General features: G+C 39.2%; 1 protein-coding gene across 1 annotated transcript in view; it reads right to left on the bottom strand.

Moving 5' to 3' along the window:
• The window catches only part of GALNT10 (polypeptide N-acetylgalactosaminyltransferase 10), a 402,787-nt gene that overhangs the window by 80,974 nt on the left and 305,735 nt on the right, over positions 1-16,078 (bottom strand). The window contains exon 7 of the mRNA XM_053718701.1: positions 8,658-8,775. Within this exon, the coding sequence (XP_053574676.1) occupies positions 8,658-8,775 (118 nt within the window). The remainder of the gene's footprint in view (positions 1-8,657; positions 8,776-16,078) is intronic.

Genomic DNA, 16,078 nt, shown 5'->3' with positions numbered 1-16,078 from the left:
TGAATCCAAATTTTTCTAATGCTTTAAAAAGATAGTCCCACTCAATCGAGTCAAAGGCCTTCTCGGCATCGAGGGTTAATAATGCTGTATCATATTTTGAATGTTTCCCTTTAGAATTTTTTATATTCCATATATAATCTATAAAGGTTATCACTTTGCGGATATTTTTTGAAGATTTTCTAGATGCCATGAAGCCCGTTTGATCCGAATGTATGATTCCATCGAGACAATTCATTAATCTAGCAGCCACAATTGATGTTAAAATTTTGTAGTCTGCATTTAAGACCGATATCGGCCTATATGATGATAGATCTTCGCTGTTTTTACCTTTTTTTAGTATTAATGTAATGTTTGCCGCTGAGAAATAGGCTGATATTGGGTTATTATGAATAAAGTAACTATTAAAAAGTTTTTCTAGTATTGGACTAACCTCTTCTACCAAGATTTTCAAATATTCAACTGGCAGACAATCTGGGCCTGCCGCTTTATTTAAGTTAGCTTCATTAATTGCCTTAGTTATCTCTTATATAGTGATAGGTGCATTTAGGGCTATAAGCTGTTCCTCAGTAATTCGAGGTATTGTGACTTGTGACCAGAAATTTTCTTGATTAATCTCATTCCCATTAATATTTGTATATAACTGCTGATAGTAATTAAAAAATACCTGGCTAATATCTCTAGGGTCTGTATACCTCTGGTCCCCATCTTTAATAGCTAGAATGGTATTTTTCTTCTTTCTATTTTTAATTATGCTGGCTAAGTACTTAGCCGAGCATCCATGGAATCCTTTAAACTTAGTGCTAATCTTTTGCTCTTCTTCCTGAGATTTTTGTCTTAGCACAATATCCCTTTCCTGTCTCGCCTTATTGTAGTTCCCCCAATTTATATCTGATGGATTATTATATAGTTTTTTATACGCATTTTTGACCTGATTAGATAGCTGCCTTTCCCAGGCTAGTGCTTTCTTTTTCCTACTATTCACGTATGACTTAATTTCTCCCTTTAACACTGCTTTAGATGCTTCCCAAAAAATTTGAACTTTATTAAGGTATGTGATGTTATATGTGCATTAGTCTCTCCATTTCTGTTTTAACCAGTAGGCAAATCTAGTATTATTATATAAATGTCGTGGAAAAGGAATGCTTTGAGTAACAGATTTAAGCCTAGTTCCTATCTGAAAAGACAGTGAAATGATCGCATGGTCCGATATCAGGATATCATTTATCTGGGGTTCAATCCTCATTACAGAAAGAGATTCAGATACCAATAAAAAGTCAATTCTCGAGAAAGATTTGTATGATTTGGATTCACATGTAAAAATATGTAAATTAGGATTTTTAATACGCCAGATATCGAAAAGCTTGAATTTGGAACAAAAGCTCTTTAAAGTATTTGGCATGTTTATTGTGAACTTTCATGTTTTTTTTAGTGAATCTTTCTGCTTCTGGAAATAAGGACATGTTAAAATCACCGTTAAGAATTAAATTAGCGTATGTGAATGGGAATAATTTAACCTTAATTTTTTCCCAGAATTCTTCTGAGAACTTGTTTGGGGCATAAATATTACAAAGTACAAGCTTAACTGTATCGACCTGAATCTGTATAATCATATACCTTGCCTCTTTATCTAGTTCAATCCTATTGATCTCATAAGTTAAGTTTTTATTTAACAATATAGCAACACCTAGCTTTCTATTAACACAAGGTGTGGCCAACACCTCACCAACCCATTTGGTTTTTAATTTAGAAATTTCAGTCTCCTTTAAATGCGTTTCCTGTAAAAGGACAATACTTGGATTATGTTTGCCTAGTTCTTTAATTATAAGTTTACGTTTGATTGGTGAGGTGATACCCCCTACATTCCAAGAAAGCACATTCAGATCATTAAGCATCATCACCTATTTTCTCTTTTTTAACTGGGAGACAGAGGGAGAGAAAAAAAAAAAAAAAAAGGGATAGAGAACCCCCCCCCCCAGGAGGAAAAAAAAAGAATATATATCTTTATAGCGACATTGCAGAAGAATATGCACATATGATAAAACTTATTAAACATTAGGTTCTAGTACATTTATATCATTTTGCAGGTAATCTGTATCCTGATAGACAATTATCTAGAATTTAAAAATTCTTTAGCCTCATTAGTGTCACTAAATGTGTGTCTATTACCATTTTCTTCCACTATGATTTTGGCTGGATATATCATACGGGCTTTTAAACCTTTTTTAATCATTAACGAGCATATAGGGGCCATATTCTTTCTTTTCTGGGATGTCTCTGCAGAGAAATCTTGGAATAGCAAGATCTTTTTCCCTCCTATTATAAGTGTATCCATTTTCCTAAACAGTTTTAAGAGTTCTAATTTGTCTTGGTATCTTAATAGTTTAAAGATGCACATTCTGGGTCTTAAGTTATTTTCTGTGAGTCTCCCAATACCTATTCTGTGCGCTCTTTCAATAGGAAGAGGGAGACAGTGCGCAGGGAATCCTAGTGCTTGGGGCAGGGTCTTACTAGTAAATTCTATTAGATCCACATATTCTTGGGTTTCAGGTAATCCAATTATTCTTATATTATTGCGTCTGGAGCGATCCTCCAGATGAGCTTGCATATTTTGAATCTTAGATGTTTGTACAGTTAGAGCTGATTCTTGTGACCCCACTAGGTCCTCTAGGTCGGAGACTCTATTCTCCACTTCCGTCATCCTAGTAGCAAACTGTTTTACCTCAGTGTTTAATGTGATTAATTCAGAGAATATACCCGATAGCTCTTTTTTAATCATGTCAAATTGTGGGGAGAAGAGATTACTTAACTGCACTACTAGGGTTTGCATATCAAAAGGGGGTAGAGATGTTTCAATGCAATCAGAGCTAGTGTCAGTGACCTTAGTTTTTTTTTCTTTAGTTTTGGCAGGCATTGTGGGAGAGTGATATTTTACCTGGGTGACAAATTTTTCCATTTAATTATGTGCATGAAAAAAAAAAAAAAAAAAAAAAAACAGTATGTGCATGTGCTATAAAGGATGGTGGAAAAAGCAAATGATCAGAAGCCACCAATTGGTGGAAAAAAAAGAAAAAGAGTTGTGTTCCCCCTTAGTGTGGGGAATAGTGAAAAACTACTGTCCCTTAAGGGATTATACTAAGGTGCTCGTGTATGTGTATTATTGCGTGCTTATCAAGCCTGCATTCAATTATTAACTTTGTAATACTAAGTCTCACTTATAACAATATTAATTCCCCTTTCCTGCCCTTTTCTATCCCCTACCCCTTTAACTCTTCTTTGGCCTTATCCTTTAATTAAATTTCAACTCCACTGGCGGGTATTAGTCGCTACAAGTATCAAAATCTTATCTAGATGATATACACTAGCTAGTTCAAGATACCATATAATTTGGGTTGTGCAGCAATACTACAGAATAGTTTTAACTTAATGTTGCAGTTTACATTACTTTACATGAGCAGAGTCTTAATTGGATAACTTAGACCAGCAAACACGTTAATACATATAGCAATACAACCTTAATCAACAAGAGTTCTGTGCTAGAGACAACAATGCAAGGTTTTATAAATTCCTTTAACAGATATAATTATTGCGGCTGTAACCAGTTGTAACCAGCGATTATATTTCCAATTCAGAAGTATATACTAGCAAGTAATGCCTGTATATTAGGGCTCAAGCCCCCTTTTCCTCTCTTTTTCTTCTTTTTCAAGACAATAATCCTATAACAGCTCTAGATAATGTTTTTAATAGCCTCCCATATATTAACAGGGGTGAGCAACCTTGGGCCCCCAGATGTTTTGGAACTACATTTCCCATGATGCTGAGACACTCTTTTAGGCTGTCTGAGCATCATGGGAAATGTAGTTTCAAAACATCTGGGGGCCCAAGGTTGCTGACCCCTGCTGTAGAATATCAGGCAGTCAGTCTTAAAGGCCAGTAATAAATGCCTTAAAGTCTATCAGTTGCACTATTATAAATGATGGTTAGTAGCAATTTGTTTCAGTCGTAGTATATAAGTGCAGCTGCAAGTAGGAACATTTGTATCCAGTATTAGAATATTTCAGGGGAGGGTCTTCTCACTATGACTTAGAGGGATAGTTAAAGCAGCAAGTCCCGCAAAAAACTTACAGCTCCACTTTATCCAACTTGTCCTTGCAGGATGTATAATTATTACTTTCTTTCCCAGCCTTTTCTGGGTAAGCCAGAGGACCACCGGCAGAGCGATAATACCAGCTAAACAAATCAAGTACAGCAAGGGCACAGTGAAAAGCTGAGTTCTGAGATATAAGTAACAGCTTATCTTATGTTTTTAACATTGTGCCTTGTCACAGCATATATTTCCACACTCAGTGTGCGCTCTCAACGCAAGTCTGTCTTACCCCAGTTCTCGCTTCTCCAGTCTTCGTAGGGCACTGGGGGATACCTGAAGTTTGTTCTCAGCTGCACGCCAACAGAACTAATAGCTAGGATGCAACAAAAACTAGAGACACCTAGATAGATCTAGTTAATAAGAAAGTGCATACACTGGTGATTATCTGATGTTGAAAAATGTCGGACATTATGCAAATTTAGAAATGTTAAAGAGCTTTAAAATTTGTGCCTAAACTTTGATTTTCTTTATGTATATATCATGACTTGAGATGTTAATGTATATATTCTGTAAAACAAAAACAAAAAAAAAACAGACAGGCTGTGCAGTTTATCCAAAAAGAAAGTAAAACCTGAATGTTCCCACATCTGCCAGAGCCTCATCTCACACATGTCGCAGCATAAGACATAATAAAGCAAATAATGTAGAAATCCCCCCTGTTCAATAATCCCCTTCCGGAGATATGAACCCTTGATTCCATACAGATAAAGGAGTCACACTGTGACCCTGTCTTCTTACGTTATCATATGATATAAAATGAAACGATCTTACCGGAATCATCGCCGTGAAAAACAGACACACAGCCTCTCAAGTTTGACAGTCTTGTAACATCACATCTGACATAGACTTGAGTGATAGAAGAAGGCAGTGAAACTCGTCAACACTGATTGCTTAGGCGTTGTTAGTATGAGTCTGGATGGATTCGCAGAAAGACTCTCCCTGCATCTCCAGATCCTAACATTCGTCAATGCTCTCACTGAGAGGCTGACAAGACTACTTAAAACTCCAGGCCCATAGCGAAGAGTACTACCCTCCATAAGAGAAAACTCTGACACTTCTCTGCCATTCTCCTGTGACGAAAGGCAAACAATGACTGGGGGATGAGGGGAGTGGGGGAGGTATTAAAGCCTTTGGCTGGGGTGTCTTTGCCTCCTCCTGGTGGCCAGGTTCTGTATTCCCACAAGTAAGGAATGAAGCCGTGGACTCTCCTCATATTAAGATTGAAAGATTGTAAATTTGTCCATATGTGCGAGTGCGTGCAAGTGTGTATATGATTGTATGTGTCTGCTTGTGTGTATGTGTGTGTTAGCGTGTATATGATTGTATGCATCTGCATGTGTGTTAGCGTGTATATGATTGTATGCATCTGCATATGTGTATGTGTGTTAGCGTGTATATGATTGTTTGCATCTGCATATGTGTACGTGTGTTAGCGTGTATATGATTGTATGCATCTGCATATGTGTACGTGTGTTAGCGTGTATATGATTGTATGCATCTGCATATGTGTATGTGTGTTAGCGTGTATATGATTGTATGCATCTGCATATGTGTATCTGTGTTAGCGTGTATATGATTGTATGCATCTGCATGTGTGTACGTGTGTTAGCGTGTATATGATTGTATGCATCTGCATGTGTTTGTTTGCATAAATAAGCATCTTTTTCATGTGTGGTATAAATAAATGTGTTTGTTGTTAACGGTTTGTGTTCCACTGAATGTGTGTGCTCACAGGAATGTGACTGCATTTGTTTTTATATGAATGTGCAAGATGGTGTCAGCATATGTAACAATTGTGTTGGAATATGTGCTTGTGTATTTATTCTAATGTTTATGGAAACGGTCTTTGATTGTCACATGCAGGATTCCCTACTCCCTGGAAAACTGTTGGAAGTTGAAGGTGACCAACAGTTAACAGTCGGCCATGCAAGATGAAAGACAGGAAAAAAACAAAAAAACTCCCTGTCTGTTTTGTTAGATGGAACAAAATTTGTTTCAAAGTTTATGTTAAAGGGACAGTCTACTCCAGAATTATTATTGTTTAAAAAGATACAGTAATCCCTTTATTACACATTCTCCAGTTTTGCATAACCAACACTGTTATATTAATATACTTTTTACCTCTGTGATTACCTTGTATCTAAGCCTCTGCAGACTGCCCCCTTATTTCAGTTCTTTTGACAGACATGCATTTTAGCAAATCAGTTCTGACTCCTAGGTATTTTCACGGGAGTGAGCACAGTGTTATCTATATGGCACACATGAACTAGTGCTGTCTAGCTGTAAACAAAACCTGTCAAAATGCATCGAGATAAGAGGCGGCCTTCAAGGGCTTAGAGATTAGTATATGAGCCTATCTAGGTTTAGCTTTCAACAAAGAATACCAAAGGAACAAAGCAAATTTTATGATAAAAGTAAATTGGAAAATTGTTTAAAGTGAATGTAAATTTTGATGCTAAAGTGCCCGGTTTTAAAAAATTCGATTAAAAACAGGGGCACTTTAATTCATCAAAATTTACATTTCACTCGTGTTGTGAAAAAAATACTTACATTTTAAACTTGACAGCCGATCCAGCTTCCTCCACCCGTCGGAAATCCTCTTCCTGGGTCTAAAATGAGGAATCCGGCTTCCTCCAATCACAGCGTTGAATCTGATACTGAGTCCCCCGGGGCCGTGATTGGAGGATGACCTATCCGTCATTTCTGACATCAGAAATGGCTTGCGACGACCAGAGGAAGCTGGAGCTGCTGTCAAGTTTAAAAGGTAAGTATTTTTTCACAACGAGTGAAATGTAAATTTTGATGCCCCTGTTTTTAATAAAATTTTTAAAAACCAGGCACTTTAGCATCAAAATTTACATTCACTTTAAAATTGCATGCCCTATCTAAAAGTTAAATTTTGACTAGACTGTCCCTTTAAGACCAGAGGACTACATGAATATATACACACGTGTGTGTGTTTGTGTGGTTAGTAGAGCGCTGCGCCTATTATAATGAGAATTTGATTACACAGGATGATTAGCAATAAGCAGGTTTTTGTTTTTTTAATGTGAACTTCAAACACTACTGGTGACATACAATAATGATAGCCTTAAAAAAACAACATTACTAACTATTACTTAATGATATAAACACTTCTGCAAGATGTCTTAGTTGTAGAATAATCAATCAAATGGGATGAATGATACCTAGCAATGTGCTCTAAACAAGAGAGCTGTGTGTTTCGCTTCTTCACTGGCTATCTGCCAAATGCCAAAAAACAGATCCACCCCTTACTGTTGGTCTAGAAGAGATGTAGGGTTTGTGGAAGACTCAGAAAGTCTCAGGGTCTGATATTCAAAACTAACATGCCTCAAATTAAAATTTGTGTTTCTAAAAAAAAATGTAAGGGCCTCACCGTACCAATGAGACTTCTTACAATATCTCGCCTGGGCGGCGAGGTTTTTATTATCAGACCCTCAGTGTTCTGTGACAGCTAGTTGTGTCAGGAGAGTGGATACTGGTGACTTTCCTCCTGACAATAAGAGTAATATAAACACTCTTGCACTCACAATGCACCCTTGGCACCTAAAAAGAGTGGCACTTGCTGTTGGCTTGCGACTGCCAAAATGCTGGACATCATAGAGAGTGAGTGTGTAGCATGGGGGAGCAGGTTAAATTAAACGAGCAAGAGAAAGAAATAAGATATATTGGGCAGTGATACATTGGCTGAGACAAAATATCTATTTCTACTATATTTAATTCCCATACATCATTCTATCCATCCATAACACTTTGCAAGGCAAGGATAAAATATGATGGGGAGATTCAATAAGGGTGGCAGTTGATAGATGTAAAGCTGTAAGTTTTAAGATGGTGGAATTTATTGCTACACCCCAGTGACAAGTACTCTTAGCGCACCTCTGATTACTTCCATCTGTAACAGAAGCAGCACTAAAGTACACGCATTTATACCATAATATGATGTAAACGTACTCACACAACTGAAAGCTATAAGCATCTAGTTATTCACAGCCTTGTTTTGTGCATTGCTGTCAGCATAGCATAAAATAAATGAACTTAGTTAGCCCCCTTAGACGAGCTATTCTTCATTTCTTAACTTCTACCTCCGCCTCTGCGCACACAGCCCTTTGCACTCCTGATTTTAGCATAGTTATTAATCTATCAGCCACAGATGACTGCACCACTTTATCTTAATTTCAGGACAATAAAACAGAGCTGTTTTAGTGTGACTTGTTCCTACCCCGTCAAACGAGCTCACAGCGGGTGACTAATTATGAGGGGGTGTAGCCAGTAACTATCTGGTAAAAAGGGATTGCTGGGTGCCAAATATTCACAGCTTTACACAGGTGTCAGGGAGCATTATTAACTGACTTTGCTGCTAGGGAAACGAGCAATATGTCTATGTTGTTCAGGACTGTGGAAACAAATGATCATGAATCAGTAATGTGTAATCAGAAAAGGCTTTACATGATAGAATAGAATATTACTGTAATAAAGGGGCAAGCTTTACCTTAAAGGAAATTTCATACTGCTCCCCTCCCCAAATCTCTAAGCCAGGATCATATCCTCCAAGCTCCCAGAACCACTTCCTGTCAACAGCAAACAGCCCACCAGCCATAACAGGAGACCTGCAATAAATACATATATTGTATTATTAAATACATGGTAAAAACATTGTAGTGTAGCTGTGGTGTAACTTTTTTTTTTAATTATTATTAAAAAAAGATAATCCAGATATACCTCGGATGTAAATGGCCACCAAAACACTGTGACCAGCTTAAGGGGACAGTGTACTGTAAACATGTCCTTACTGTGCTCTCAAAGACTTGTTATACCAGCTGTAGTATATTAAATGTATTGGAAACACTCCTTTGGCTTTATTTTTGCAAATGAGACAGCTGTGTTTGTTCACTGAATCCACCACCTAAAATGAACATTTATACATACGTAAGTACTGCCTTTGTGTAGTGAGAGTGAGATGAGATTATTTGTTATTTTTGCACACAATGGTGAACAATGATAGGTGGCTTTAATGAGCAAAACAAGTTAATTCAAAACAAAAATTAACCAAAAGGAGCAATGCCCAATACATTTAATATTCTGCAGCTGGTATAACAAGTAGTTGGACAAACATTAAGGGAAAACAATTATTACAGCACACTGTCCCATTTCAGTTCTCTGATTAATGCAGGTAAGCCTGTAGCTTGCTAATCACTTGGGGCCCTAACTTGTACTAAAAGCATTTTTTTTGTTTGATACATAGATGCTGTTTTACTGCTGCTTAGTAACTCTATATTTCTGTACCTTGAACATCAAACACCGCTAAATAAACAGTTGTGTATGTAAGTTAGGTAAACAATGCAGAATGCATCCTCTGAGCTAAATGTACAAAATATGCAACACACAAACTCATACGCTTTTAGAAAACAGGGCAATCATGGTTAATTTGCAAACGTATTTAAACAAATGTAGGTGTCCATTTCAGAAAACAGAATTTATGCTTACCTGATAAATTACTTTCTCCAACGGTGTGTCCGGTCCACGGCGTCATCCATACTTGTGGGAATATCTCTTCCCCAACAGGAAATGGCAAAGAGTCCCAGCAAAGCTGGCCATATAGTCCCTCCTAGGCTCCGCCCACCCCAGTCATTCGACCGACGGACAGGAGGAAAAAATAGGAGAAACCATAGGGTGCCGTGGTGACTGTAGTTAGAGAAAATAATTCATCAGACCTGATTAAAAAACCAGGGCGGGCCGTGGACCGGACACACCGTTGGAGAAAGTAATTTATCAGGTAAGCATAAATTCTGTTTTCTCCAACATTGGTGTGTCCGGTCCACGGGGTCATCCTTACTTGTGGGAACCAATACCAAAGCTTTAGGACACGGATGAAGGGAGGGAGCAAATCAGGTTACCTAAACGGAAGGCACCATGGCTTGCAAAACCTTTCTCCCAAAAATAGCCTCCGAAGAAGCAAAAGTATCAAATTTGTAAAATTTGTAAAATTTGGCAAAAGTGTGCAGTGAAGACCAAGTCGCTGCCTTACATATCTGATCAACAGAAGCCTCGTTCTTGAAGGCCCATGTGGAAGCTACAGCCCTAATGGAGTGAGCTGTGATTCTTTCAGGAGGCTGCCGTCCGGCAGTCTCATAAGCCAATCGGATGATGCTTTTAAGCCAAAAGGAAAGAGAGGTAGAAGTTGCTTTTTGACCTCTCCTTTTACCAGAATAGACGACAAACAGAGAAGAAGTTTGTCTGAACTCTTTTGTAGCTTCTAAGTAGAATTTTAGAGCACGAACTACATCTAAATTGTGTAGCAAACGTTCCTTCTTTGAAACTGGATTCGGACACAAAGAAGGTACAACTATCTCCTGATTAATATTGGCTTGATCCTAACCAAAGCCTGAACAAATGCTTGAACATCTGGCACAACTGCCAGTCGTTTGTGTAGTAAGACAGATAAAGCAGAAATCTGTCCCTTTAGAGAACTCGCAGATAATCCTTTATCCAAACCTTCTTGTAGAAAGGAAAGAATCCTAGGAATTTTTATCCTATTCCATGGGAATCCCTTGGATTCACACCAGCAGATATATCTTTTCCATATTTTATGGTAAATCTTTCTAGTTACCGGATTTCTGGCTTGAACCAGAGTATCTATCACAGAATCTGAAAACCCACGCTTTGATAGAATCATGCGTTCAATCTCCAAGCCGTCAGCTGGAGGGAGACCAGATTTGGATGTTCGAATGGACCCTGAACAAGAAGGTCCTGTCTCAAAGGTAGCTTCCATGGTGGAACCGATGACATATTCACCAGGTCTGCATACCAAGTCCTGCGTGGCCACGCAGGAGCTATCAAGATCACTGAGGCCCTCTCCTGTTTGATCCTGGCTACCAGCCTGGGAATGAGAGGAAACGGTGGAAATACATAAGCTAGGTTGAAGGTCCAAGGCGCTACTAGTGCATCCAATAGAGCCGCCTTGGGATCCCTGGATCTGGACCCGTAGCAAGGAACCTTGAAGTTCTGACGAGACGCCATCAGATCCATATCTGGAATGCCCCATAGTTGCGTCAACTGGGCAAAGATCTCCGGGTGGAGTTCCCACTCCCCCGGATAGAATGTCTGACGACTCAAATAATCCGCTTCCCAGTTTTCCACACCTGGAATGTGGATCGCAGATAGGTGGCAGGAGTGTTTCTCCGCCCATTGTATTATGTTGGTCACTTCTTTCATCGCCAGGGAACTCCTTGTTCCCCCCTGATGATTGATATACGCAACAGTCGTCATGTTGTCTGATTGGAATCTTATGAATCTGGCCTTTGCTAGCTGAGGCCAAGCCCTGAGAGCATTGAATATCGCTCTTAGTTCCAGAATGTTTATCGGGAGAAGAGACTCTTCCTGAGACCATAGTCCCCGAGCTTTCAGGGATTCCCAGACCGCGCCCCAGCCCACTAGACTGGCGTCGGTCGTGACGATGACCCACTCTGGTCTGCGGAAGCTCATTCCCTGGGACAGGTGATCCTGGGTTAGCCACCAACGGAGTGAGTCTCTGGTCTTCTGATCTACTTGAATCACTGGAGACAAGTCTGTATAGTCCCCATTCCACTATTTCAGCATGCACAGTTGTAATGGTCTTAGATTAATTCGCGCAAAAGGAACTATGTCCATTGCTGCAACCATCAATCCTACTACTTCCATGCACTGAGCTACGGAAGGACGAAGAATAGAATGAAGAACTTGACAAGCGTTTAGAAGTTTTGACTTTCTGACTTCTGTCAAGAAAATCCTCATTTCTAAGGAATCTATTATTGTTCCCAAGAAGGGAACTCTTGTCGACGGAGACAGGGAACTTTTTTCTATGTTCACCTTCCATCCGTGAGATCTGAGAAAGGCCAGAACGATGTCTGAGTGAGCCTTTGCCTTTGAAAGAGACAACGCTTGTATTACAATGTCGTCCAAGTACGGTACTACTGCAATGCCCCTTGGTCTTAGAACCGCTAGAAGGGATCCGAGTACCTTTGTGAAAATCCTTGGAGCAGTGGCTAACCCGAATGAGAGGGCCACAAACTGGTAATGTTTGTCCAGAAAGGCGAACCTTAGGAACTGATGATGTTCTTTGTGGATAGGGATATGTAGATACGCATCCTTTAGATCTACGGTAGTCATAAATTGACCTTCCTGGATTGTGGGTAGAATCGTTCGAATGGTTTCCATCTTGAACGATGGTACTCTGAGAAATTTGTTTAGGATCTTTAAATCCAGAATTGGTCTGAAAGTTCCCTCTTTTTTGGGAACTACAAACAGATTTGAGTAAAATCCCATTCCTTGTTCCGCCGTTGGAACTGGGTGTATCACTCCCATCTTTAACAGGTCTTCTACACAATGTAAGAATGCCTGTCTCTTTATTTGGTTTGAGGATAAGTGAGACATGTGGAACCTTCCCCTTGGGGGTAGTTCCTTGAATTCCAGAAGATAACCCTGAGAAACTATTTCTAGTGTCCAGGGATCCTGAACATCTCTTGCCCAAGCCTGAGCAAAGAGAGAGAGTCTGCCCCCCACTAGATCCGGTCCCAGATCAGGGGCTACTCCTTCATGCTGTTTTGTTAGCAGCGGCAGGCTTCTTGGCCTGCTTACCCTTGTTCCAGCCTTGCATCGGTTTCCAGGCTGGTTTGGTCTGTGAGGCATTACCCTCTTGCTTAGAGGATGCAGAATTAGAGCCCGGTCCGTTCCTGAAATTACGAAAGGAACGAAAATTAGACTTATTCTTGGCTTTGAAAGGCCTATCTTGTGGGAGGGCGTGGCCCTTTCCCCCAGTGATGTCTGAGATAATCTCTTTCAATTCTGGCCCAAAGAGAGTTTTACCCTTGAAGGGGATATTAAGCAATTTTGTCTTGGATGATACATCCGCTGACCAAGACTTTAGCCAAAGCGCTCTGCGCGCCACAATTGCAAACCCTGAATTTTTCGCCGCTAATCTAGCTATTTGCAAAGCGGCATCTAAAATAAAAGAGTTAGCCAACTTAAGTGCGTGAACTCTGTCCATAACCTCCTCATATGGAGTCTCTCTATTGAGCGACTTTTCTAGTTCCTCGAACCAGAACCACGCTGCTGTAGTGACAGGAACAATGCACGAAATGGGTTGAAGAAGGTAACCTTGCTGTACAAAAATCTTTTTAAGCAAACCCTCCAATTTTTTATCCATAGGATCTTTGAAAGCACAATTATCCTCGATAGGAATAGTAGTGCGCTTGTTTAGAGTAGAAACTGCCCCCTCGACCTTAGGGACTGTCTGCCATAAGTCCTTTCTGGGGTCGACCATAGGAAATAATTTCTTAAATATAGGAGGGGGAACAAAAGGTATGCCGGGCCTCTCCCACTCCTTATTCACTATGTCCGCCACCCGCTTGGGTATAGGAAAAGCGTCGGGGTGCACCGGAACCTCTAGGAACTTGTCCATCTTGCATAATTTTTCTGGAATGACCAGGTTGTCACAATCATCCAGAGTAGATAACACCTCCTTAAGCAGTGCGCGGAGATGTTCTAATTTAAATTTAAATGTCACAACATCAGGTTCAGCCTGTTGGGAAATTTTTCCTGAATCTGAAATTTCCCCATCTGACAAAACCTCCCTCATGGCCCCTTCAGATTGGTGTGAGGGTATGACAGAACAATTATCATCAACGCCCTCCTGCTCTTCAGTGTTTAAAACAGAGCAATTGCGCTTTCTCTGATATGCAGGCATTTTGGATAAAATATTTGCTATGGAGTTATCCATTACAGCCGTCAATTGTTGCATGGTAATAAGCATTGGCGCGCTAGAAGTACTAGGGGCCTCCTGCGTGGGCAAAACTGGTGTAGACACAGAAGGAGATGATGTAGAACCATGTCTACTCCCTTCATCTGATGAATCATCTTGGGCAACTTCATTATCTGTGACAGTACTGTCCTTACTTTGTTTGGACGCTTTGGCACAATTATCACATAATTTAGAAGGGGGAGACACATTGACTTTCATACATATAGAACATAGCTTATCTGAAGGCACAGACATGTTAAACAGGCTTAAACTTGTCAGTAAAACACAAAAACCGTTTTAAAACAAAACCGTTACTGTCTCTTTAAATTTTAAACAGAGCACACTTTATTACTGAATATGTGAAAAAATATGAAGGAATTGTTCAAAATTTACCACCACACACCAATGTTGGAGAAATCAACATATTTTATGGTTACTAGAGTACATCACACAGAGCAGTGAGAAGCAAATTTAAACCTCCTTAGATAGATTACATGTGGTGCATCTCAGGATCAGATAAAATGACTGCACATTTGTTTATGCTTAGACTATGCATATTGTTCAGACCATGGGGATGGTTACACTTGACACACTAAACTTTATATCTTTGTTTTGAGAAGAAAACTGAATTTGTTAAAGAACATAAAAGGGACATGAAATTCAAAAATGTTCTTTCATAATTCAGATAAACAACTTTCCAATTTACTTCTATTATCAAATGTGCTTCATTCTCTTGGTATCATTTGGTGAATGAGTAGCAATGCACTACTGGAAGCTATCTGAACACATTATGGTGAGCCAATGACAAGAGGCATATGCACAGCCACCAATCAGCAGCTAGATACTAGCAGTGCATTGCTGCTTATGAGCCTACCTAGGTATATGTTTTTCAACTAAGCAAATTAGAAAACAGACAGAAACTGGAAATTTGTTTAACCCATTCCCTTTCCATTTGGACATATATATATATATATATATATATATACACACACACATTAAGAGGTACTTTGCTTTAACCCCTTCATGCCGGCACAATAGTGTTAACATCTGAACAAATGTCCAATGTAAACACTTGCAGTAAAAATTAAATCAAGTGATCGTTGATGGGATCTTGTGATTTCAAGTCTGAGATCGGTTCATGGGGGGGCTGCCACCTCATGTTTTCCTGGACACTTATGAGATATGCATGCTGCAGGGTAAGCAGGGCAGAACATGTATTGCGCCACTGGATAGGAATAGTGCTGAACAGCAGAATGAATACAGGTTGCTTCCTGAATGCGTATATGCCATTTATTTAAGATATTTATTTAAGATTTTGATAAATGTCTTTTTTTTTTTTTTTTTTTTTTTAACTTATTTTGATATATTATTCTCGTGGTTTAAGTAATTATTTTTTATTAAGGAAACATGTTTTGTATGTGCACTCTTAATAAGCAAAGTTTTTTCGAATAATAAATTCAAATCTTCATTGGACGATGTCTTTTGTTCTATTTCTGATATTGCTGGTTTCTGCCTGCACCCACCTTAGTTTATTTTTCAATTAGGATGTGATTGGGATCTGTGCTGGAAACGATTGCCTTTCCCAAGAGGGATATTTTCTTATTTGTTGGTCAGTTTTGAACATTTGGGCAGTTACGCTATACTGCATGAGCCACGGACCCATCGTTTGTACAGATCAAGAAATCACAACTGTAATGCACAGGTGGAATTACCAAACCCATGCATGTCTGCTATTCCTGAACACAGGAGATCATAAAAGTTTTAAGACCATTTGTGTGTAAATCATTTTATTGAACATCCCAAATGCCAACTGGTGACATGAAATGCCAAAAAATGGCCTAAATCATTGAGTTTTGAGAATTTGGGAATGCCGGAACATATCAAATAATCCTCCTTCAGGACTGTGAAGCACAGCTGCAATTGGAGGCCTTCTAATTACCAAAACTAATGACAAAGCTACAAAGTTCCTGAACACGATATCACGGATATTTTAGGACCATTTGTCCTATGACTGCACAGGTTGTGTGCAAATAATTTATGAGAAACCCAACATCTGTGAAAAAGTTAATGATTTTTCTTATATTATTGCATTTGGCATACATTGTATGGCCTGCATCAATACTTTAGGATGTCTA

Source organism: Bombina bombina, chromosome 6 (genome assembly GCF_027579735.1).
Source record: "Bombina bombina isolate aBomBom1 chromosome 6, aBomBom1.pri, whole genome shotgun sequence".
NCBI classification, from domain to species: domain Eukaryota; kingdom Metazoa; phylum Chordata; class Amphibia; order Anura; family Bombinatoridae; genus Bombina; species Bombina bombina.
Note: the sequence above shows the minus strand (reverse complement) of the source record. Positions and strands in the feature narration are given on the sequence as shown.